We start from the raw sequence: 25,332 nt of genomic DNA, 5'->3' as shown, positions 1-25,332 counted from the left end.
TTGACAGCAAAGCATAGTAGGTTTCTCTTGATAATTTGAGGGCATGCACTACACACACAAACACTTATGTTGTAAAGTCTGTGTTCTTACTCCTAATCGTTCTGTGCCTTTCATAATCTCACTGTTGTGGTTTGAGGGTCATTTTAAAGGTGGTTGTATGGTTCTCTGTAAGGAGTAAATGGAAACTTTACACTGTTATCTGCCAATCTTTTCAGAAGTATTGATTGCTGTTTTCTTTTGTAGTCCACTGACTGGAAAAAAGATAGTTGATAACACCAAATCTCACAAGGTGAAGACAGACCACCTGCTGCGAGTTGATGACCATGATTTTACCATGAGACCAGCCTTTGCAGGTAAGGACATAGGTCTAAACTAATTGGCTGATGTTACTAAAGTAGACTTCAGTGCCCTCTAGAGCAGGTTTGGGCAACTGGCGGCCCGTCTGTGCCCCCTCTTTTGTAGGATCAACCTCGCAAGGTGGGACTGGGGGGGGGGGGGGGGGGCAATACAATTTCACTTAAGGCCTCCAAAAGACTAGGGCAGGCTCTGACTGCATGTGTGGTTAGAGATGTGGGTACGCAGACCCGCGAGCCACTCCGGCCCCACATGATGAGTTCAGATTTTTTGTGGCCCCCACCCCCAACAAAGTCGCCCATCCCGGCTCTAGAGTTATTAGGCCCGGAGAAGGGGCACTGATATCACTGTTCAAATCAGGGGTGCAAAACTGTTCCTCCAGGGCCACAGCAGTGTTTCCATGTTTGTTCTCCTTGGGCAATCAGATGTTTCTAGTCTCTCTGAACAATCAATTAGTGGCATTAATGAATCAATTAACTGCCAGGATCAGCTAGCAAGGAATGTTCCTACTGGATAAAAACTGGTTGAATCAACATTGTTTCCACATAATTTCAACCACAAAACATCTACGTAATGATGTTGAATAAATGTGGGAAAGTGATTGGATGAGCAGAAAGTCATCAACAGGACATTGTCTTTTTTTTTTACTTTAAAAACTTTTAATATAAATCCAAAGACATGGTACATTTTTTTGTTGATTTCACATTGAAGTCACGTTAGTTGACATCTCAAAACAAATGTAAATCAAAACTAGACTTTGAACTGATGTGCCCAAAGCTGGAAGCTACCAGTATAGACATTGTTTTGCGAACAGTAATTAACAGTTTCAACATTTCTGCATGCGTGTCGCATTATTCAAGTGTGTTAACTTCTGTTCAGCAGGAGTGGGGAGAAGCTCGGACTCCAAGTGCAGGCTAGCAATGAATAAGTGGAGCATGGAGCAGGCACAGGATTGATCCGTGAGACACATTTGACAGAAGTACAGAAAGTAACAAAAATTCTAGTACTGAACCATTTTTCATGTTCTAGTATCGAGAAAGTACAGACGTTTCAGTTTACCATACAACAGTTTAGTTATGAAGGATGTCAAACAAAGAAAATGACATCAATGTTCATTAGTAGTCTTTTCATATCAATAACAGGACCCCAGTGTCTGGTCTGGAGCGTGAAGTCAGTCACAAGCTGTGCTGGGTGACTACTGTGTAGCTACCGAGCTGTGCCAAAAGCCCTGGTCTGCCCTAGAAAGCCTATTTAAATTGCAATAGCCAGAACGGCCAAACCAAAAGAATGTAGTCGCCTGTTTTGGGCTTGAAAATTGGTTCATTATGATCAAGTTCGATCCCCACTGTGAATTATTTTTCAAGTTTTCTATGAATCGAGATATTTAATTAAATAGTGACCCATTCTGACTACTACATTTATCCTCACACCGGACCACGTGCTGACACAGACCAATCACGGGCCGGCAGGCTACGAGGAGACTCTGGTTGACTCTTTCAGGCAGGATGAAAATGGCTACATCGAATATGATCCGATGCTAGTTACAGCCACTTTCACCACAGATAGAACAGTAGGTTAGTTAAAAAAATGTATTGCTTTCACCATGATCTTTAGCGATTTTGTTTGGTGCCATTCAGCCCCATTCAGCAATATGGCGTGCTTCAAATTCAAATATTTCCGGGTCCTACATAATTTTAAAAAATCTATCTGTGAGTGGAACACACAGCCTTGTGTCCTGGAAGAGAGCGCTTTGGGAGATTCTAAAAGTCTGTCTCATACAAACATTTTGAAAAGCTGACTCGTGTAAGCATCGTGACGTCTGTAAAAACGGTATTCATTTGAGTGGGTGATGTGTAGTGGTAGCTGTGTTTTCTTCCCTAGCTTCAAAAGGAAGCAGACGTACAGTGTTGCTAATGAAAGCCTCTTACACTACTGCTTCCCACTCGCTGGAGGAATGTTATCTGACTGTGTGACGCTGTGACATGCCAGCAGGGGGTTTCTCTCCACACTGGGGTGGAGAAATCCCACTGTGAAGGAGCAACTGCATTGTCCCATTGCTCATAATAAACAGCTTTGTGTGACATTGTTATCACAAAGAACAGGCATTTTCACAGAGAGAAAAGTTAATTGTTTGGTTAGAATTAGGACTGTGCAAATGTAGTTTCTGTGGATGTTTTTTCAGAGACAATGAGTGTGTGAGATTTTACATTATGCATACAGTGCTCTGCAGGTGGGAAGGCCTTTATGGGGATAAGCCTTCAGATATCCCCAGCATAAAGGTTAGAGCCGTTCCCATGTGTTTCAGGTTAAGACTGTAGGGAAGCACCCTGCTGCTCAATAACCATTTAAACTTTTATAAATAGCAGACAAAAGAAGATTAACTTTTATATCCATGCAAGTTGTCTGCATAAAATCACCAGGAATATTCAATTTTGCAGATCGTTGGAAGTTTCTGGTTGGTTCCTGGTTTAGAATCCACCATCTAAACAATGTTAGGATATTGAGACAAAGATTTTTCTGTTGTAGTGAATCTCATATTTGTCATACAGTACATCAAGTTCCACTTTGCTGTTTTCACCTATAAACGGAAGTATTTAAAAATAATAATAATAATAATCTTCCACCGGGTATAAAACCCACCTGAGAAGTATATAGACCTTTCATGGCTTAATCACATTTGCATTACACAGATTAATCAAATTTGCATTATGGTTTTTGCATCCCCCCCATTTCATTCCTATGATTTCGAAGAACATCCGCCAAAGCCATCCCATCAATCGGATTTCTTTCAGGAGTGAGCAGCAGTGTCTAATGCATGGGCTTAGGTTAGTGATCTGGCCAGTGATAACCAATAGTAGATTTAGAGTTGCTAATCCATGCAAAGGGGAGCACTCCAGTGTTATTAGGTGAAATAGATATGGGCTATTTTTCATTCAGCACACTGTATATGTCTCTTCTAGACATTATATGACCGCCACATGCAACACTTGAATTTCTATCTATTTAAATCAGACATCTAATCCAGTGGAGGCTGCTGAGGGGAGAACAGCTCATAATAATATCTGGAACTGAGAAAATGGAATGGCATCAAACACCTGGAAGCCATGTATAATGCATTTGATACCATTCCACAAATTCCGCTCCAGTCCTTACCACAAGGACGCTCTCCCCAAATAAGGTGCCATCAACCTCCTGTGATCTGATCTGTGATACTTGTAGCTTGAAATACAGTGCCTTCGGAAAGTATTCTGACCACTTGACTTTTTCCACATTTTGTTAAGTTAGAGCTTTATATAAAAATGTATTCAATATATAGATTGCAAAACAATCTACACACAATACCCAATAATGACAAAGCGAAAATAGTTGATTTTTATTTTTTGCAAATGTATTACAAATAAAAAACAGATACCTTATTTACTTAAGTATTCAGACCCTTTGCTATGAGACTCTAAATTGAGCTCAGGTGCATCCTGTTTCCTTTGATCATCCTTGACATGTTTCTCGCAACTTGGAGTCCACCTGTGGTAAATTAAATTGACATGATTTGGAAAGGCACACACCTGTCTATATAAGGTCCCACAGTTGGCAGTGCATGTCAGAGCAAAAACCAAGCCATGAGGTCGAAGGAATTCAAATCAAATTGTATTTGTCACATGCGCCGAATATAACAGGTGTAGACCTTACAGTGAAATGCTTACTTACAAGCCCTTAACCAACAACGCAGTTTTAAGAAAATACAACAAAAAGTAAGACATAAGAATAACAAATAATTCAACAGCAGCAGTAAATAACAATAGCGGGCTATATACAGGGGGTACCAGTACAGAGTCAATGTGGAGGCTATATACAGGGGGTACCAGTACAGAGTCAATGTGGAGGCTATATACAGGGGGTACCAGTACAGAGTCAATGTGGAGGCTATATACAGGGGGTACCGGTACAGAGTCAATGTGGAGGCTATATACAGGGGGTACCAGTACAGAGTCAATGTGGAGGCTATATACAGGGGGTACCAGTACAGAGTCAATGTGGAGGCTATATACAGGGGGTACCAGTACAGAGTCAATGTGGAGGCTATATACAGGGGGTACCGGTACAGAGTCAATGTGGAGGCTATATACAGGGGGTACCAGTACAGAGTCAATGTGGAGGCTATATACAGGGGGTACCGGTACAGAGTCAATGTGGAGGCTATATACAGGGGGTACCAGTACAGAGTCAATGTGGAGGCTATATACAGGGGGTACCGGTACAGAGTCAATGTGGAGGCTATATACAGGGGGTACCGGTACAGAGTCAATGTGGAGGCTATATACAGGGGGTACCAGTACAGAGTCAATGTGGAGGCTATATACAGGGGGTACCAGTACAGAGTCAATGTGGAGGCTATATACAGGGGGTACCGGTACAGAGTCAATGTGGAGGCTATATACAGGGGGTACCGGTACAGAGTCAATGTGGAGGCTATATACAGGGGGTACCAGTACAGAGTCAATGTGGAGGCTATATACAGGGGGTACCAGTACAGAGTCAATGTGGAGGCTATATACAGGGGGTACCAGTACAGAGTCAATGTGGAGGCTATATACAGGGGGTACCGGTACAGAGTCAATGTGGAGGCTATATACAGGGGGTACCGGTACAGAGTCAATGTGGAGGCTATATACAGGGGGTACCAGTACAGAGTCAATGTGGAGGCTATATACAGGGGGTACCAGTACAGAGTCAATGTGAGGGGGCACCGGTATTGAGGCAATATGTACATGTAGGTAGAGTTATTGTCCGTAGAGCTCCGAGACGGGATTGTGTCGAGGCGCAGATCTGGGGAAGGGTACCAAAACATTTCTGCAGCATTGAAGGTCCCCAAGAACACAGTGGCCTCCATCATTCTTAAATGGAAGAAGTTTGGAACCACCAAGACTTTTTCTAGAGCTGGCTGAGCAATCAGGGGAGAAAGGCCTTGGTCAGGAGGTGACCAAGAACCCGATGATCACTCTGACAGAGCTCCAGAGTTCAGTAAAATGCACATGACAGCCCGCTTGGAGTTTGCCAAAAGGCACCTAAAGGACTCAGACCATGAGAAACAAGATTCTATGGTCTGATGTAACCAAGATTGAACTCTTTGGCCTGAATGCCAAGCGTCACATCTGGAGGAAACGTGGCCCATCCCTACGGCGAAGCATGGTGGTGTCAGAATCATGCTTTGGCGATTTCTTTCAGCGGCAGGGACTGTGAGACTAGTCAGGATTGAGGAAAAGATTAACAGAGCAAAGTACAGAGAGATCCTTGATGAAAGCCTGCTCCAGAGCGTTTGGGACCTCAGACTGGGGGCGAAGATTCACCTTCCAACAGGACAATGACCCTAAGCACACAGCCAAGACAACATAGGAGTGGCTTCGGGAAAAGTCTCTTTTTTTTCTCACCTTTATTTAACCAGGTAGGCCAGTTGAGAACAAGTTCTCATTTACAGCTGCGACCTGGCCAAGATAAAGCAAAGCAGTGCGACACAAACAACAACACAGAGTTACACATAAACAAACGTACAGTCAATAACTGTTATGAGAATTATGTTCTCAATGTTCATAAACCCAATTCAATTGACTACTCAGCCTGAAACCCAGAATTTGTAAGAAACTGGTTGAAATGAATCAGACGGAGGCCTAGCTACAATAGTCAGAAAGTTTATTTACGAGAGAGCTGGTTAGTTGTACAAAACCAGTCATTTTATACTAGCTCCTTACGCACATACTCTTGCACACAAACAGAATTCATACGCACATACATTTGCACACAAACAGTAGATATGCACACACTGTCCTGCTACCCAGCCGACAAAGATTAGGGACCGTGAGAATCACTCCCTGTCCTTTCCCAAATCTCTCAGTGGCCCCTAGCCAAGGTCGGCACTGAATTCTGCTCAGACAGTCTGTTTTTAAGACACTATAAAGACATAAACATTAGCTATATTGTTTTAGCCTAATTATGACTAGAACTACACATTTATTGATTATAATTGTATACATTCTAATCAATTCCATACAATTATATGGTTTCAGGGTGGAATATTCTTATCATTCAATTAACAGATAAATCCCATTAACAATCCACCCTTAATGACTAAATAATACACACTGATACATCAATTGTATACAAGAATAATCCAGACAAATACATTGCTTATCATATCCTGCCATATGTTACACAACCTATTGCAAGCCCCATGGTTTATCCCCTCTCTGGGTGGGGAGACCTCCTTCCCTGTTATCAGATTCACAGTGGTCATAAGTTGTCTGCCACACTTCCTTGTCTGCTATGATTCAAACACATTTCCATATGTTATACAGTGACAGGGTGGAATACTGTTAATTATTGCCTAAACATTAATTACAAAAACGTACACATCTATTTTTAATAATATTATCAATGTCACTCAAAATCAACCTCACAAAACCAATATATGTATTTTCATTCCTATCCATCAATGACTGTTATAGGCCTACATTAGGTATCCTAACACTTCCTGTCAGGATTTTTATTACAATCTTCATAAAAAAAACAGTCTTAAAGATAAAGAATAGTCTCATCCAACATTGGCTCCTAGTAGTTAAAAGAAATGGAGCCATCTCCTAGGCCTGGAGGCCTGTATTCGCCATCCCACTGGCCGGAGCTCGGAATCGGTCCATACCTCACCATCTGTTGCGTTATTGACCTCACCAGAGTCCTGGTAATCAGACCTCTCATACGCGGAATCAAACAACGTCCACAAAGAACCAAAACACTCATACAGGTGAATGTTGCCCACAACACAGTGATTATGACATTTTTCCATTTCCCAAACACACTATCAAACCAATTTGTTAGAGCATTATCCACCCCAGAGTTCTCTGCTAATTCGTGAGCTAATGTGGTTAAACCAGCCAGGGCCTTGGTCACTGATCCTTCTGGAGCTGTGTTATTAAAAAATAAACGTACAGCAATTAACCCCAATCATTCTACATACCTCGCCCTTTTCTGCCAATTAACATATCGAGAGTCAGTCTATTTTACCAGGTCATGAGGGAGGTGGCGGATAATTGGTCAGAGAACCCCTTTGGTCAGAGAATCCCCAGTATCATTCACGAATCCCTGTTGATTATAATAGATGTCATTAATCCAATCCACATTTGTATTTATTGTCAACCACCAAAAGAACGTAGTGGTAAAGTCTTCACCTATTTGATTCATAGCTTTGTATTAATCTGTAACTTCCCTGAGGATGCCAATAGCATCCATCTAGACAAAGCTACTCAAAGCTGGTCAAAACTCCTCCTGTGCTACTTTGGCCTCCTATAACTGGCCTCTGATGACTAACTCGAACTGGTTGGACCAATAACCCCGGGGCGCAAGTGCCTAACCACCCTTTCTGGTAGTTTCTGTCGTATGCGTCCTTTGCTGGTACGAGCCCATCCTACATCAGTTATAGGTTCTGTGAGGTTAAGAATTGTCTCCTGTACTTCCAAACCTAAGTCAGTCACATTAACGATTACCTTTCAGCCATTAAAATCATCGAAGTTCTCGGTGCCATTCTTGTGTCTATAATCCGGGTACTCATCAGGAGTTAAAGTGTACTGAGGTGGGTTGGCCGAGTACTTCAATCTGGCCAACCCAATCCCTGTAAAGTTGTTTGCTTTCCTAGGGAATTGTTTAATGTTTACCTTAAATCCTACATCTTGATCTTCTTTGATTCCTTATTCTGTAAGTCACTCATCAGTGTATTATATAGTTTATCTTTTACTTCTTATCCAGGACAATTGCGTCATATAATTAATACCGGCAGGTGGTGGATCTGGATGTATCAGACCAGTTACCAAGACTATGATGCAGCTCAGAGCCCCGACTCTTCCCAAAAACCGCCAACCCTTTTCTGCCCTTAGTCGGTCTGCTTGGTACCACCCCGTACTCACACTTCTAGGATCACCCACAGTGATGAACGGTCGGGATAGGGAATCTTCGTTTAAGGAGGTAACCCCCGGACCCTGTTGGTACTCGGTTCTTCCCCTAACTCTGTGTGTGATCAGCAGTGCTTATATGGGTACATACCTTCTGGCAGTGGGTAACGTGGGCCCAAGTGACTCTCTCAGCGGTTCTAACGGCAAAGGCGGTGGTTTAAACAGAACCTGGTATGGGCCTTCCCAACGCGGCTGCTTCTAGTCTATTCTCCTCAGGGATGGATTCACCCTTGCACTATTGGTTAGAGCCTGTAAGTAAGCATTTCACTGTAAGGTTGTACACCTGTTGTATTCGGAGCACGTGACAAGTAAACTTTGATTTTATTTAATATTGGAGTGACAGATGTGCAGATGATCATGTGCAAGTAGAGATACTGGGGTGCAAAAGAGCAAGAGGGTAAGTAATAATATGGGGATGAGGTAGTTGGGTGTGCTATTTACAGATTGGCTGTGTACAGGTACCGTGTTCGGTAAGCTGCTCTGACAGCTTATGCTTAAAGTTAGAGAGGGAGATATAAGACTCCAGCTTCAGTGATTTTTGCAATTCGTTCCAGTCATTGGCAGCAGAGAACTGGAAGGAAAGGCGGCCAAAGGAAGTGTTGGCTTTGGGGATGACCATTGCAATATACTTGCTGGAGCGCGTGCTATGGGTGGGTGTTGCTATGGTGACCAGTGAGCTGAGATAAGGCGGGAATTTACCTAGCAAAGACTTATATATGGCCTGGAGCCAGTGGGTTTGGCGACGGATATGTAGTAGAGGGCTAGCCAACGAGAGCATACAGGTTGCAGTGGTGTGTAGTATATGGAGCTTTGGTGACAAAATGGATGGCACTGTGATAGACTACATCCAGTTTGCTGAGTAGAGTGTTTGGGGCTATTTTGTAAATGACATCGCCGAAGTCAAGGACTGGTAGGATCGTCAGTTTTACGAGGGTATGTTTTTTAACAAAAAATGGTACCCCCTTTTTATCCCCAATTTCGTGGTATCCAATTGTTAGTAGTTACTGTCTTGTCTCATCACTACAACTCCCGTACGGACTCGGGAGAGGCGAAGGTCGAGAGCCATGTGTCCTCCGAAACACAAACCAAACAAGCCGCACTGCATTTTAACACAGAGCGCATCCAACCCGGAAGCCAGCCGCACCAATGTGTCGGAGGAAACACCGTACACCTAGCGACCTGGTCAGCGTGCACTGTGCCCGGCCCGCCACAGGATTCGCTAGTGCGCGATGAGACAAGGATATCCCTTCCGGCCAAACCCTTCCTAACCTGGACGATGCTAGGCCAATTGTGCGCCGCCCCATGGGCCCCATGGGTCTCCCGGTGGAGAGCTTTTGAAATGTACAGCGACAGAATTCAGAACATGGGCTGTCCTTACAGTGTTCTCCCTGTACACCAAGTCAGAACCGTAGGATAAATAAACAGGGCATATAAGCAAGCAATGAAAGCTCTTACAAAAATTGATGATTACATTTCTCTAAAATAGGTTATAGGCTACATGTGCACCACCAGGTCAGAACAGTAGGCGAAATTAAGAGGGCTAAATAGACCAAATTATTAGGATGAGGCACATGGGCTACTAACAGCTTACTATACAACATACACTTAGTATTACTTTCTTAGTTACAGTATACATATCTTCCTGGCATATTACATAATTTATGCAGCAACATACAATACATTTTTGGACTCACCTTGATGTGCTCTGCTCACTTGAACAGGAAGGTGGCACAGTGGTCCTTCGTGGACAAATTTTGCCAGCAGTCTGGCATTCTCTGGCTTTATGGTGCTTCAAGACAACTGGGAACTCGGGGAAAAAAACAAGATTGAATCATGATGACGTCATTGATCTTCAAGTCGTAGCTCTAGAAAGAGGACCGAGTTCCCGACTTACAATTCCTATTTAGATGACCGTTCTGGAATTCCTAGTTGTATTGAACTCACTGAAGTCAAGTTAACAGTTGTTTTGAGCATGGCACAAATCTTGCTTAATTGACATCATGGCCAATGTTGAATGTTTATCATTTTAAACTTGGAAAAGAGACAATCCCAGATTTGGGACCATACAGCCACTCCACTGAATAGCAGGCTAGTGATTGCTTTGCAGTGCTTGCAGTTAGCCACTGTCACTGATTCCTTCCAAACCACTCATTGTTGAATTTGCGATTTCCAGCTTGTTGTGTAATGTTCATGTCCAATGGCCGATGAGCACGTTTTATCTACATTTTCTCTTTATTATTTCTTTTTTAAATTTATTATTTCTTTCTTCATATGACAAGGATTAAAAAGTATTTGCCAGTAGATTGTCGACTTGATTCATGATGATGACTGCTAGCTAAGATTTTGAAAGTATGATGTTGACAGTCCAATCAGTCCAATCAAAGCTACTGTAGATATAACGTGATTTGACGTAATTTTATCTGTGGCCAATGACCTTGAGCCCTGGATGGGAAACTTCTAATGTAACTCTATGGCAGCACCCAATGGGCTTGAATTTTCAAGGTCTACCCTTAGACTTGGCGGTGACGTACTGTCCCGACGAGTGACAGAACACTAAGCTAATCATGGCGCAACTAGAGAACATTACCAACACCTACGCTCAGTATTTTCCGCTAGCTGCCCCACCACCACAGAAAGCACTGACCTAGGCTGAAACAGCTGCATTTTGAATTTCAGAGTGATTAGAGGAACAATAGAGTGCCAGGCAGTTAGCAAGTTTGGTAGGCTACAAATGACCATGAGCAGCATCGGCGCTTGGAGAAGCCTAATTACCGTGACTAAACAATCACTTGGAATTTGACTGCCCTAATGACTTGTGACCGCCATTGTGGCAGTAATACGGTCACCGTAACAGCCATAGGTGTAAGTCAATATTATGAAAGTCTTCCCAATGTTTGGTATACTCAGCGTATACTTCCATATTTTTTTTACTTTGTCCTGGACTACCTTCAGACGAGTCTTGTGAGGCCTGTGGGCATCCTAGAGCAAAACAACCAATATGCACATGTTCGTGGGAGTCTCACCTTCCGATAGTGTGTAGCCCAAACAGTTTGGACGCTACAGACGTTTTTGTGAGAAGACTGATTTTCAGGATGTCTCCTGGTCTGACAAACACCGCTGTAGCACTGCCACCTTCCACCACAGATGCGGAAGGCCGACATCAGCGGATGCAGTGGATTGAGATCTCTAGTTTAAATGGACAGAGTTTTATGGGGATTTTTTTATTATGCTCTAGGCCTAGGGGACTTACAGATTTTATGATCTTTCCTGATCTGCTGGTATTTTACAGCAACATTACATAATTGAGTACGTTTACATGCACAGTAATAATTCAATATTAAACTGATTATGGCAGTAGGCAGATTATGCAATAGTCATGTAAACACCTTACTCTGCTTATCTTAATCGGCGTGAGGTCAAAATCGAAGTAAGAATACAACGTTTAAACGTTTAAAAGAAATATCATTTAAATTATTAGGACACGTAAACACCATAACCTTTCGTTCTATCAGTGTATTTGATCTGCGCATTTGCTAGCACCAGCCGAGTAAGCCTCCCTCTTTAGCTCGATTGAAGTGAGTTCAGAAGAACTGAATGTATGCATCCTAGAAGTAGTTTTCATATACAAACTTTATATGTCCCAACTCAGAATCCAATATGCTTCCCAAAAATAACATGGTCGGTGTGGTAGAGCGTTTATTTTGATTGGTGATTTTCTGCATTTATCAGAGTGCCATCAGGTAACCTGATCTCAGATGTGTCCATGTAAACAGGATTATTAAGGAATTCATTCTTCTTGCAAAGCATGTAAATGTTTTAATCAAACTATTAAATTAATCTGACATTCCACAACAATAATCACATTACTGTGTGCATGTAACCATACTCATTGTTCTGTACAGAGATCCGGATAGCTAGCGGTTGTCTTGACTCGTGTATGAGAAACCTAACTAAATTATGCTGATCAACCTGTTTGTTATTTTATTTTATCTGTATTTAATTTACTTTCAAAGACGGCCTAGGAACAGCCATGAGGTGTTGTGTATGTGTTCATTTTATTTTTTTGTAGTAGTATTTTCGTAATTTCAGTGTTATCTTTGAAGTCTTTGTAGCAGTCAGCTGACTGGGGAATTGCTTCCTCTGTCATCTTGACTTCCACAACAGAGACACTCTTGATGACTGAATTCATCAGCACAGGCCATAGTGTCTGGAGTCGTGTCCCCCATTGACAACTGTTTACCAGATCATAGTAACTAGGGTCATAGTCTAGGGGTGCAAAATTCTGGTAACTTTCCCAAAATGTCCAGGTTATCTGTATCCCTGATTATTCACTCCTGATTCTGGGAATCTTCCAAACGGGATTCATAGAAAACCAGGGAATTCTGGGAAAGTTACTGAAATTTTGCAACCCTACTTACGTCCCACTCTATGAAGAGAATGAAGAGAACAATATAAGTCAGTCACACAGGGCTTTGCTGTGATCTCATCAGAATATCTTATACGTGAGCTTTAACAAACAACTATTTTCTAGGGGAACAGGAAAACTGATACGGAGTCAACTTGAGGTTAAACGCACAGTGAAAAGGCCTTTTTTTTATTTTTGTCTTTTTATTTTGTAACATTTTTTTTTTTAAATTTTTTTTTATTTTTATTATTATTATGTTTTCTTCTTGGGCCTCTATAACTATATCTATTGTTTTTATTTTTGTTGTTGTTGTGTGATTTGGATTAATCCCCTCTACCACACGGAACCCCACTAATCTACTGACGGAACGCAAGAGGTGGCTAACAACAGACCTCCATCCTATGCTAGCTTGCTACCGATGCCCTGGCTAGCTGTCTAAATCACCAACCAACCTCTCCACTCACCGGACCCTTTTGATCACTCGACTAAGCATGCCTCTCCTTAATGTCAATATGTCTTGTCCATTGCTGTTCTGGTTAGTGTTTATTGGCTTATTTCACTGTAGAGCCTCTAGTCCTGCTCACTATACCTTATCCAACCTATTAGTTCCACCACCCACACATGCAATGACATCTCCTGGTTTCAACGATGTTTCTAGAGACAATATCTCTCTCTTCATCACTCAATACCTAGGTTTACCTCCACGGTATTCACATCCTACCATACATTTGTCTGTACATTATACCTTGATGCTATTTTATCGCCCCCAGAAACCTCCTTTTACTCTATGTTCCAGACGTTCTAGACGACCAATTCTCATAGCTTTTAGCCGTACCCTTATTCTACTCCTCCTATGTTCCTCTGGCGATGTAGAGATGAATCCAGGCCCTGCAGTGCCTAGCTCCACTCCTATTCCCCAGGCGCTCTCTTTTGACGACTTCTGTAACCGTAATAGCCTTGGTTTCATGCATGTTAACATTAGAAGCCTCCTCCCTAAGTTTGTTCTATTCACTGCTTTAGCACACTCTGCCAACCCGGATGTTCTAGCTGTGTCTGAATCCTGGCGTAGGAAGACCACCAAAAATTCAGACATTTTAATTCCAAACTACAACATTTTCAGACAAGATAGAACTGCCAAAGGGGGCGGTGTTGCAATCTACTGCAAAGATAGCCTGCAGAGTTCTGTCCTACTATCCAGGTCTGTACCCAAACAATTTGAACTTCTACTTTTAAAAATCCACCTCTCTAAAAACAAGTCTCTCACCGTTGCCGCCTGCTATAGACCACCCTCTGCCCCCAGCTGTGCTCTGGACACCATATGTGAACTGATTGCCCCCCATCTATCTTCAGAGTTCGTGCTGCTAGGCGACCTAAACTGGAACATGCTTAACACCCCAGCCATCCTACAATCTAAACTTGATGCCCTCAATCTCACACAAATTATCAATGAACCTACCAGGTACCTCCCCAAAGCCTTAAACACGGGCACCCTCATAGATATCATCCTAACCAACTTCCCCTCTAAATACACCTCTGCTGTCTTCAACCAAGATCTCAGCGATCACTGCCTCATTGCCTGCATCCGTAATGGGTCAGCGGTCAAACGACCTCCACTCATCACTGTAAAACGCTCCCTGAAACACTTCTGCGAGCAGGCCTTTCTAATCGACCTGGCCGGGGTATCCTGGAAGGATATTGATCTCATCCCGTCAGTAGAGGATGCCTGGATATTTTTTTTAAATGCCTTCCTAACCATCTTAAATAAACATGCCCCATTCAAGAAATTTAGAACCAGGAACAGATATAGCCCTTGGTTCTCCCCAGACCTGACTGCCCTTAACCAACACAAAAACATCCTATGGCGTTCTGCATTAGCATCGAACAGCCCCCGTGATATGCAGCTGTTCAGGGAAGCTAGAAACCATTATACACAGGCAGTTAGAAAAGCCAAGGCTAGCTTTTTCAAGCAGAAATTTGCTTCCTGCAACACTAACTCAAAAAAGTTCTGGGACACTGTAAAGTCCATGGAGAATAAGAACACCTCCTCCCAGCTGCCCACTGCACTGAAGATAGGAAACACTGTCACCACTGATAAATCAACCATAATTGAGAATTTCAATAAGCATTTTTCTACGGCTGGCCATGCTTTCCACCTGGCTACTCCTACCCCGGACAACAGCACTGCACCCCCAACAGCAACTCGCCCAAGCCTTCCCCATTTCTCCTTCTCCCAAATCCATTCAGCTGATGTTCTGAAAGAGCTGCAAAATCTGGACCCCTACAAATCAGCCGGGCTAGACAATCTGGACCCTTTCTTTCTAAAATTATCTGCCGAAATTGTTGCCACCCCTATTACTAGCCTGTTCAACCTCTCTTTCGTGTCGTCTGAGATTCCCAAAGATTGGAAAGCAGCTGCAGTCATCCCCCTCTTCAAAGGGGGGGACACTCTTGACCCAAACTGCTATAGACCTATATCTATCCTACCGTGCCTTTCTAAGGTCTTCGAAAGCCAAGTCAACAAACAGATTACCGACCATTTCGAATCTCACCATACCTTCTCTGCTATGCAATCTGGTTTCAGAGCTGGTCATGGGTGCACCTCAGCCACGCTCAAGGTCCTAAACGATATCTTAACCGCCATCGATAAGAAACATTACTGTGCAGCCGTATTCATTGATCTGGCCAAGGCTTTCGACTCTGTCAATCACCATATCCTCATCGGCAGACTCGACACTCTTGGTTTCTCAAATGATTGCCTCGCCTGGTTCACCAACTACTTCTCTGATAGAGTTCAGTGTGTCAAATCGGAGGGTCTGCTGTCCGGACCTCTGGCAGTCTCTATGGGGGTGCCACAGGGTTCAATTCTTGGACCGACTCTCTTCTCTGTATACATCAATGAGGTCGCTCTTGCTGCTGGTGAGTCCCTGATCCACCTCTACGCAGACGACACCATTCTGTATACTTCCGGCCCTTCTTTGGACACTGTGTTAACAACCCTCCAGGCAAGCTTCAATGCAATACAACTCTCCTTCCGTGGCCTCCAATTGCTCTTAAATACAAGTAAAACTAAATGCATGCTCTTCAACCGATCACTACCTGCACCTACCCGCCTGTCCAACATCACTACTCTGGACGGCTCTGACTTAGAATACGTGGACAACTACAAATACTTAGGTGTCTGGTTAGACTGTAAACTCTCCTTCCAGACCCATATCAAACATCTCCAATCCAAAGTTAAATCTAGAATTGGCTTCCTATTTCGCAACAAAGCATCCTTCACTCATGCTGCCAAACATACCCTTGTAAAACTGACCATCCTACCAATCCTCGACTTTGGCGATGTCATTTACAAAATAGCCTCCAATACCCTACTCAACAAATTGGATGCAGTCTATCACAGTGCAATCCGTTTTATCACCAAAGCCCCATATACTACCCACCATTGCGACCTGTACGCTCTCGTTGGCTGGCCCTCGCTTCATACTCGTCGCCAAACCCACTGGCTCCATGTCATCTACAAGACCCTGCTAGGTAAAGTCCCCCCTTATCTCAGCTCGCTGGTCACCATAGCATCTCCCACCTGTAGCACACGCTCCAGCAGGTATATCTCTCTAGTCACCCCCAAAACCAATTCTTTCTTTGGCCGCCTCTCCTTCCAGTTCTCTGCTGCCAATGACTGGAACGAACTACAAAAATCTCTGAAACTGGAAACACTTATCTCCCTCACTAGCTTTAAGCACCAACTGTCAGAGCAGCTCACAGATTACTGCACCTGTACATAGACCACCTATAATTTAGCCCAAACAACTACCTCTTTCCCAACTGTATTTATTTTTTATTTATTTATTTATTTTGCTCCTTTGCACCCCATTATTTTTATTTCTACTTTGCACATTCTTCCATTGCAAAACTACCATTCCAGTATTTTACTTGCTATATTGTATTTACTTTGCCATCATGGCCTTTTTTGCCTTTACCTCCCTTCTCACCTCATTTGCTCACATTGTATATAGACTTGTTTATACTGCATTATTGACTGTATGTTTGTTTTTACTCCATGTGTAACTCTGTGTCGTTTTATCTGTCGAACTGCTTTGCTTTATCTTGGCCAGGTCGCAATTGTAAATGAGAACTTGTTCTCAACTTGCCTACCTGGTTAAATAAAGGTAAAATAAATAAAATAAATAAAAAACACATAGTTCTCCATTCTCTGGACAGGAGCCTATAATGACCCATAATGATTGTTCTCAGGAGTGGTCTTCTAAGAAGAGCACACCTCCCACAGCCACAACCTCCACACCTCCCATAGCCACAGCCTCCACATCTCCCTCAGCCTCCACATCTTCATCAGCCACAGCCTCCCTACCTCCCTCAGCCACAGCCTCCACACCTCCCTCAGCCACAGCCTCCACACCTCCCTCAGCCTCCACACCTCCCTCAGCCTCCACATCTCCCTCAGCCTCCACATCTTCATCAGCCACAGCCTCCTCACCTCCCTCAGCCACAGCCTCCACATCTTCATCAGCCACAGCCTCCACACCTCCCTCAGCCACAGCCTCCACATCTTCATCAGCCACAGCCTCCACACCTCCCTCAGCCACAGCCTCCACACCTCCCTCAGCCACAGCCTCCACACCTCCCACAGCCACAGCCTCCACATCTCCCTCGGCCTCCACACCTCCCACAGCCACAGCCTCCACACCTCCCTCAGCCTCCACATCTCCCTCAGCCTCCACATCTTCATCAGCCACAGCCTCCACACCTGCCTCAGCCACAGCCTCCACATCTTCATCAGCCACAGCCTCCACACCTCCCTCAGCCACAGCCTCCACACCTCCCTCAGCCACAGCCTCCACACCTCCCACAGCCACAGCCTCCACACCTCCCACAGCCACAGCCTCCACACCTCCCTCAGCCACAGCCTCCACATCTCCCTCAGCCTCCACATCTTCATCAGCCACAGCCTCCACACCTCCCTCAGCCACAGCCTCCACACCTCCCTCAGCCACAGCCTCCACACCTCCCTCAGCCTCCACATCTCCCTCAGCCTCCACATCTTCATCAGCCACAGCCTCCACACCTCCCTCAGCCACAGCCTCCACATCTTCATCAGCCACAGCCTCCCTACCTCCCTCAGCCACAGCCTCCACACCTCCCTCAGCCACAGCCTCCACACCTCCCTCAGCCTCCACATCTCCCTCAGCCTCCACATCTTCATCAGCCACAGCCTCCACACCTCCCTCAGCCACAGCCTCCACATCTTCATCAGCCACAGCCTCCACACCTCCCTCAGCCACATGCTCCACACCTCCCTCAGCCACAGCCTCCACACCTCCCACAGCCACAGCCTCCACACCTCCCTCAGCCTCCACACCTCCCACAGCCACAGCCTCCACACCTCCCTCAGCCTCCACATCTCCCTCAGCCTCCACATCTTCATCAGCCACAGCCTCCATACCTCCCTCAGCCACAGCCTCCACATCTTCATCAGCCACAGCCTCCACACCTCCTTCAGCCACAGCCTCCACACCTCCCTCAGCCACAGCCTCCACACCTCCCACAGCCACAGCCTCCACACCTCCCTCAGCCACAGCCTCCACATCTCCCTCAGCCTCCACATCTTCATCAGCCACAGCCTCCACACCTCCCTCAGCCACAGCCTCCACACCTCCCTCAGCCTCCACATCTCCCTCAGTCTCCACATCTTCATCAGCCACAGCCTCCACACCTCCCTCAGCCACAGCCTCCACATCTTCATCAGCCACAGCCTCCACACCTCCCTCAGCCACAGCCTCCACACCTCCCTCAGCCACAGCCTCCACACCTCCCACAGCCACAGCCTCCACCCCCTCCCTCAGCCTCCACACCTCCCACAGCCACAGCCTCCACACCTCCCTCAGCCTCCACATCTCCCTCAGCCACAGCCTCCACACCTCCCTCAGCCACAGCCTCCACATCTTCATCAGCCACAGCCTCCACACCTCCCTCAGCCACAGCCTCCACACCTCCCTCAGCCACAGCCTCCACACCTCCCACAGCCACAGCCTCCACACCTCCCACAGCCACAGCCTCCACACCTCCCTCAGCCACAGCCTCCACATCTCCCTCAGCCACAGCCTCCACACCTCCGTCAGCCACAGCCTCCAATTCTCCGTCAGCCACAGCCTCCACACCTCCCTCAGCCTCCACACCTCCCTCAGCCTCCACATCTCCCTCAGCCTCCACATCTCCCTCAGCCTCCACATCTTCATCAGCCACAGCCTCCACATCTCCCTCAGCCATAGCCTCCACACCTCCCTCAGCCACAGCCTCAACACAGCAACAGCCTCCACACCTCCCACAGCCTCCACATCTCCCACAGCCTCCACATCATAACCATGTCCTCCTGTGGCTCCAGATGGAGGGAGCCAATGTAATCACTATGAATTAAAGATATGTTTCTTAAATAACCACCCCAATCCTCCGCTAGTTCCGTCTAATCCAGGGGAAGAGGCCGCGGGAGTTCAGGCTGTTCTCCCAGCAGTTGGCAGGTGTGGCGAGCAGCATCATCCACACAGGTCCTGGGAGGGGAGGTGGTCCCGGGGGAGCTACTGCCTGGGAAGCTGGTGCCTGGCTCCCTGGGTCTCTGCCCAGTTAAGGATCTGATAGATGGCATATGGTGTGAGTGAGGAATGACAGGGCACCCAGCTGGCACAGGGCGATGAATTAATATCCTCTCTTCCAGGTAACAGGCTAGGGGAGGCTGAGTGACAAGAGGCTTTAGTTACTAGCGATTACATAAGAGGCTGGCACTACGGCAGCGCAGGCAGATTAGACAATGGCAGGCGATCAGGACACTACCAAAATGCAAAACAAACATACAGTTGAAGTCGGAAATTTACATACACCTTAGCCAAATACATTTAAACTCAGTTTTTCACAATTCCTGAAATTTAATCCTAGTAGAAATTCCATGCCTTAGGTCAGTTAGGATCACCACTATTTTAAGAATGTGAAATGTAGAGAGAATTATTTATTTCAGCTTTTATTTCTTTCATCACATTCCTAGTGGGTCAGAAGTTTACATACACTCAATTAGTATTTGGTAGCATTTGCCTTTAAATTGTTTAACTTGGGTCAAACGTTTTGGGTAGTCTTCCACATGCTTCACACAATACGTTGGTTGAATTTTGACCCATTCCTCCTGCTGGTGTAACTGAGTCAGGTTTGAAGGCCTCCTAGTTCGCACATGCTTTTTCAGTTCTGTCCACAAATTTTCTATGGGATTGAGGTCAGGGCATTGTGATGGCCACTCCAATACCTTGACTTTGTTGTCCTCAAGCCATTTGCCACAACTTTGGAAGTATGCTTGGGGTCATTGTCCATTTGGAAGAACCATTTGTGACAAAGCTTTAACTTCCTGACTGATGTCTTGAGATGTTGCTTCAATATATCCACATAATTTTCCTACCTCATGATGCCATCTATTTTGTGAAGTGCACCAGTCCCTCCTGCAGCAAAGCACCCCCACAACATGATGCTGCCACCCCCGTGCTTCATGGTTGGGATGGTGTTCTTCGGCTTGCAAGCCCTCCCCCTTTTTCCTCCAAACATAACAATGGTCATTATGGCCAAACAGATCTATTTTTGTTTCATCAGACCAGAGGACATTTCTCCAAAAAGTACGATCTTTGTCCCCATGTGCAGTTGCAAACCGTAGTCTGGCTTTTTTATGGCGGTTTTGGAGCAGTGGCTTCTTCCTTGCTGAGCAGCCTTTCAGATTTTGTCGATATAGGACTCGTTTTACTGTGGATATAGATACTTTTGTACCTGTTTCCTTCAGCATCTTCACAAGGTCCTTTGCTGCTGTTCTGGGGTTGATTTGCACTTTTCACCAAAGTACGTTCATCTCTGGGAGACAGAACACATCTCCTTCCAGAGCGGTATGACGGCTGCGTGGTCCCATGCTGTTTATACTTGCGTACTATTGTTTGTACAGATGACCGTGGTACCTTCAGGTGTTTGGAAATTACTCCCAAGGATGAACCAGACTTGTGGAGGTCTACTGAGGTCTTGGCTGATTTCTTTTGATTTCCCATGATGTCAAGCAAAGAGGCACCGAGTTTGAAGGTAGGCCTTGAAATACATCCATAGGTACACCTCCAATTGACTCAAATTATGTCAATTAGCCTATCAGAAGCTTCTAAAGCCATGGCATAATTTTCTGGAATTTTACAAGCTGTTTCAAGGCACAGTCAACTTAGCGTATGTAAACTTCTGACTGACTGGAATTGTGATACAGTGAGTTAAGTAAAATAATCTGTCTGTAAACAATTGTTGGAAAAATTACTTGTGTCATGCACAAAGTAAATGTCCTAACCGACTTGCCAAAACTATAGTTTGTTAACAAGAAATTTGTGGAGTGGTTGAAAAACTAGTTTTAACCTCTTTGTGCTAGACGTGCCGTTAGCACCCCACCTCGACAACATCCGGTGAAATTGCAGAGCGCGAAATTCAAAATACAAAAATCGTAATATTAAACATTCATGAAAATACATGTGTTATACATAATTTAAAATCTTAACTTCTTGTTAATCCAGCCGCTTTGTCAGATTTCAAAAAGGCTTTACGGCGAAAGCATAACATGTGATTATCTGAGGACAGCGCCCGCGTACGAAAGCATTAAAAACATTTTCCAAACCAGCAGAGGCGTCACAAAAGTTAGAAATAGCCATAAAATAAATCACTTACCTTTGAAGATATTCCTATGTTTGCAATTCCAAGGGTCCCAGCTACATATGAAATGGTTGATTTGTTCGATAAAGTCTTTCTTTATATCCCCAAAAAGTCAGTTTAGTTGGCACGCTTGATTCAGTAATAGACCTGTTCCCCTCATTCAAAATGCATACAAAGAAATCCCAAAAGTTACCAATAAACTTTGTCCAAACAAGTCAAACAATGTTTCTAATCAATCTGCAGGTACCCTAATATGTAAATAAACAATAAAATGTAAGATGGAGAATAGTGTGTTCAATACCTGAGATAAATAATGAAGTGTGCGCCCTCATCCACGCGCGCCACCAGACTACAGTCAAAATGAGAGCCACCTTGAAAAACTACAAATTCTAGCTCATTTTTCAAAAAACAAGCCTGAAACCTAAAGCCTGTTGACATCTAGTGGAAGCCAGAGGAACTTCAATCTGGGAGTATTTCCTTTGATTTTCCCATAGACAGACATTTCAATGGGTGGTCAGCTCAAAAATGAATTCTGGATGGATTCTCCTCGAGTTTTCACCTGCCATATCAGTTCTGTTATATTCACAGACATTATTTGAACAGTTGTAGAAGCTTCAGAGTGTTATCTATCCAATACTACCAATTATATGCATATCCTAGTTTCTGGGCCTGAGTAACAGGCAGTTTACTTTGGGCACCTCAGTCATCTGCCCCCTATCCCTAAGAAGTTTCCAACCTAAGTGTATGTAAACTTCCGACTTCAACTGTATGTATTATGCGTTACTTGTGCTTCTTATGTGAACCTTTAACATGGGTTAGATGAAACTGTGTGCTATATAATTGCATAGAGAACTGATTTATAGGATCTATGTGCTGTTTAAATAAATATTACTTCATTTGGAGAAATTCTCAAATGAAATGTTATTTGTCACATGTGCTGAATACAACAGGTGTAGGTAGACCTTACCGTGAAATGCTTACGAACTCTTAACCAACAATGCAGAGTAAAAAAAATAAAAAAAATAATAATAAATGTGCTAAATAAACTAAAGAAAAAATAGTAACACAATACAAACAACAATAACAAGGCTATATACAAGGGGTACCAGTACCGAGTCAATGTGCAGGGGTACAGGTTAGTCCAGGTAATTGAGGTAATATGTACATGTAGGTAGTGGTAACGTGACTATGCATAGATAATAAACAGAGAGTAGCAGCAGCGTATGTGAAGAGTGTGAAGGAATGTGAAAGTGTGTGTGTGTGTTGCGTCAATATGCATGTGTGTGTTTGTTTTGTGTGTGTGTTGGAGTGTCAGTGTTGTATGTGTGAGTGTGTGGTTAGAGTCTAGTGAGTGTACATCGAGCCTGTGCAAGAGAATAGGAAATAGGAATAGATAAGAATAAAATAAGGGGGTCAATGTAAATAACCATTCAATGGCTTGGGAGTAGAAGCTGTTAAGGAGCCTTTTGTTTCCAGACTTGGCGCTCCAGTACCGCTTGTCGTGTGGTAGCAGACAAAACAGTCTATGACTTGGGTGGCTGGAGTCTTTGACAATTTCTAGGGCCTTCCTCTGACACCCCCTGGTATAGAGGTTCTGGGTGTCAGGGAGCTCAGCCCCAGTGATATATTGGGCCGTGCGCAATACACCTTGCGGTCAGATAGATGCTGAGCAGTTACCATACCAAGCGGTGATGCAACCATGCTCTCGATGGTGTAGCTGTATAGAGGGCAATATGGTGTTGAACACTGAGATGTAGTCGATGAACAGCACTCTCACGTTGGTATTTGGCGTTCTTGGGCACAGGGACTATGGTGGTCTTCTTGAAACATGTAGGTATTAGAGAAGGGGTCAGGGAGAGGTTGAACATGTCAGTGAAGACACTTTCCAGCTGGTCAGCGCATGCTCCGAGTACACGTCCTGATAATCCATCTGGCACTGCAGCCTTGTGAATGTTACCCTATTTAAAGGTCTTACTCACATTGGCTACAAAGAGTGTGATCACACAGTTGTCCGGAACAGCTGGTGTTCTCATGCATGGTTCAGTGTTGCTTCACTCAAAGCGAGCATAGAAGGCATTTAGCTTCCCTGGTCAACTCATGTCACTGGGCAGCTCGAAGCTGGGTTTCCCTTTGTCATCCGTGATAGTTTGCAAGCCATGCCATATCCGATGAGCGTCAGAGCCGGTGTGGCAGGACTCAGTCTTAGTTCTGTATTGACGTGTTTTCTGTTTGATGGTTTGTCGTAGGGCGTAGCGGGATTTCGACATAGTGTGTCCGGATTAGTGTCCCGCTCCTTGAAGCGGAAGCTCTAGCCTTTTGCTCAGTGCGGCTGTTGCCTGTAATCCATGGATTCTGTTTGGAATATGTACGTACAGTCACTGTGGTCACTTATTATTGAAGCCGGTGGTATACTCCTCAATGGCATCGGATGAATCCCGGGAACATATTCCAGTCTGTGCTAGCGAAACAGTCCTGTAGCTTAGCATCCGCTTCATCGGACCACTTCCGTATTGAGCGCATCACTGGTACTTTTTTGCTTGTAAGCAGGAATCAGGAGGATAGAGTTATGGTCAGATTTGCCAAATGGAGGGCAAATTGATTTTTGCTTGTAAGCAGGAATCAGGAGGATAGAGTTATGGTCAGATTTGCCAAATGGAGGGCAAATGGATTTTTGCTTGTAAGCAGGAATCAGGAGGATAGAGTTATGGTCAGATTTGCCAAATGGAGAGTGAGGGAGAGCTTTGTACGTGTCTCTGTGTATGGAGTAAAAGTGATCTATTTTTACCCCCCCAGTTTTCCTGCATTAAAGTCCCAGGCCACTAGGAGCGTCGCTTCTGGATGAGCACTTTTTTGTTTGCTTATGGCCTTATACAGCTTGTTAAGTGCGGTCTTAATGCCACCATCGGTTTGTGGTGGTAAATAGACAGCTAAACTCTTAGAAAACAAATTGCCATCTGGAACCTTAAAGGTTATTTGGCTGTCCCCATAGATAAAACCCTTTGAAGAACACTTTTGGTTCCAGGTAGAACCATTTTGGGTTCCAGGTAGAACCATTTCCACAGAAGGTTCTAAATGGAACCCCAAAGGGTTCTACCTGGAACCAAAATGCGTTTTCCCTGGAACCAAAAAGGTTTATCCTTGGGGACAGCCGAATAACCCTTTTGTAAGTCTTTTTCTAATACTGTACGAAGAACATAGTTGAAAACTCTCCTGGTAAATAGTGTGATCTACAGTTTACAGGTACTCTAACTCAGGTGAGCAAAACCTTTAGACCCTTAATATTAGAGATCGCACACCAGCTGTTGTTGACAAAGAGACACACCCCACCCCCGATCTTACCGGAGGCTGATGTTCAGTCTTGCCGATGCACGGAAAACTGAGCTAACTGTATATTATCCATCTCCTTATTCAGCCACGACTCGTGAAACATAGGATATTACTGTTTTTTTGTCCTGTTATTAGGAGTCTCGAACAGAGCACATCAAGTTTATTCTCCAAGTTGCAAGTTCGCCAGTAGAACTGAGGGGGTAAATGCGGATTATCCACTCGTCGACACAGTCTCGCCAGGCATCCGACTCGCCAACCTCTGTAGCGGCAGCTCCTCTTCTTACGAATAACGGGGATTTGGGCCTAGTCTGGGAAGAGCAGTATGTCCTTTGCGTCCTAATCCTTGTCCAGATCGAGGTGAGTAATCATTGTTCTGATGAACAATGAAGCTCTTTTCAGTCATAGGAAACGATGGCAGTAACATTATGTACAAAAAAAAGTTCAAAACAACGCAATAAAACACACAAAATAGCACAATTGGTCAGGAGTGCTGAAAACGGCGGCCATCCCCTCTGGCACCATTTTGAGTCCATATACTCG

General features: G+C 44.5%; 1 protein-coding gene across 1 annotated transcript in view; it reads left to right on the top strand.

Annotated features, from left to right (window-relative positions):
- The window catches only part of LOC109900649 (gamma-aminobutyric acid receptor subunit rho-2-like), a 35,480-nt gene that overhangs the window by 1,520 nt on the left and 8,628 nt on the right, over positions 1 to 25,332 (top strand). The window contains exon 2 of the mRNA XM_020496370.2: positions 244 to 353. Within this exon, the coding sequence (XP_020351959.1) occupies positions 244 to 353 (110 nt within the window). The remainder of the gene's footprint in view (positions 1 to 243; positions 354 to 25,332) is intronic.

The sequence above is a fragment of the Oncorhynchus kisutch genome, linkage group LG12 (genome assembly GCF_002021735.2).
Source record: "Oncorhynchus kisutch isolate 150728-3 linkage group LG12, Okis_V2, whole genome shotgun sequence".
Taxonomy (NCBI): domain Eukaryota; kingdom Metazoa; phylum Chordata; class Actinopteri; order Salmoniformes; family Salmonidae; genus Oncorhynchus; species Oncorhynchus kisutch.
The sequence above is the reverse complement of the archived record's forward strand: the minus strand, read 5'-3'. Positions and strand labels throughout refer to the sequence as shown.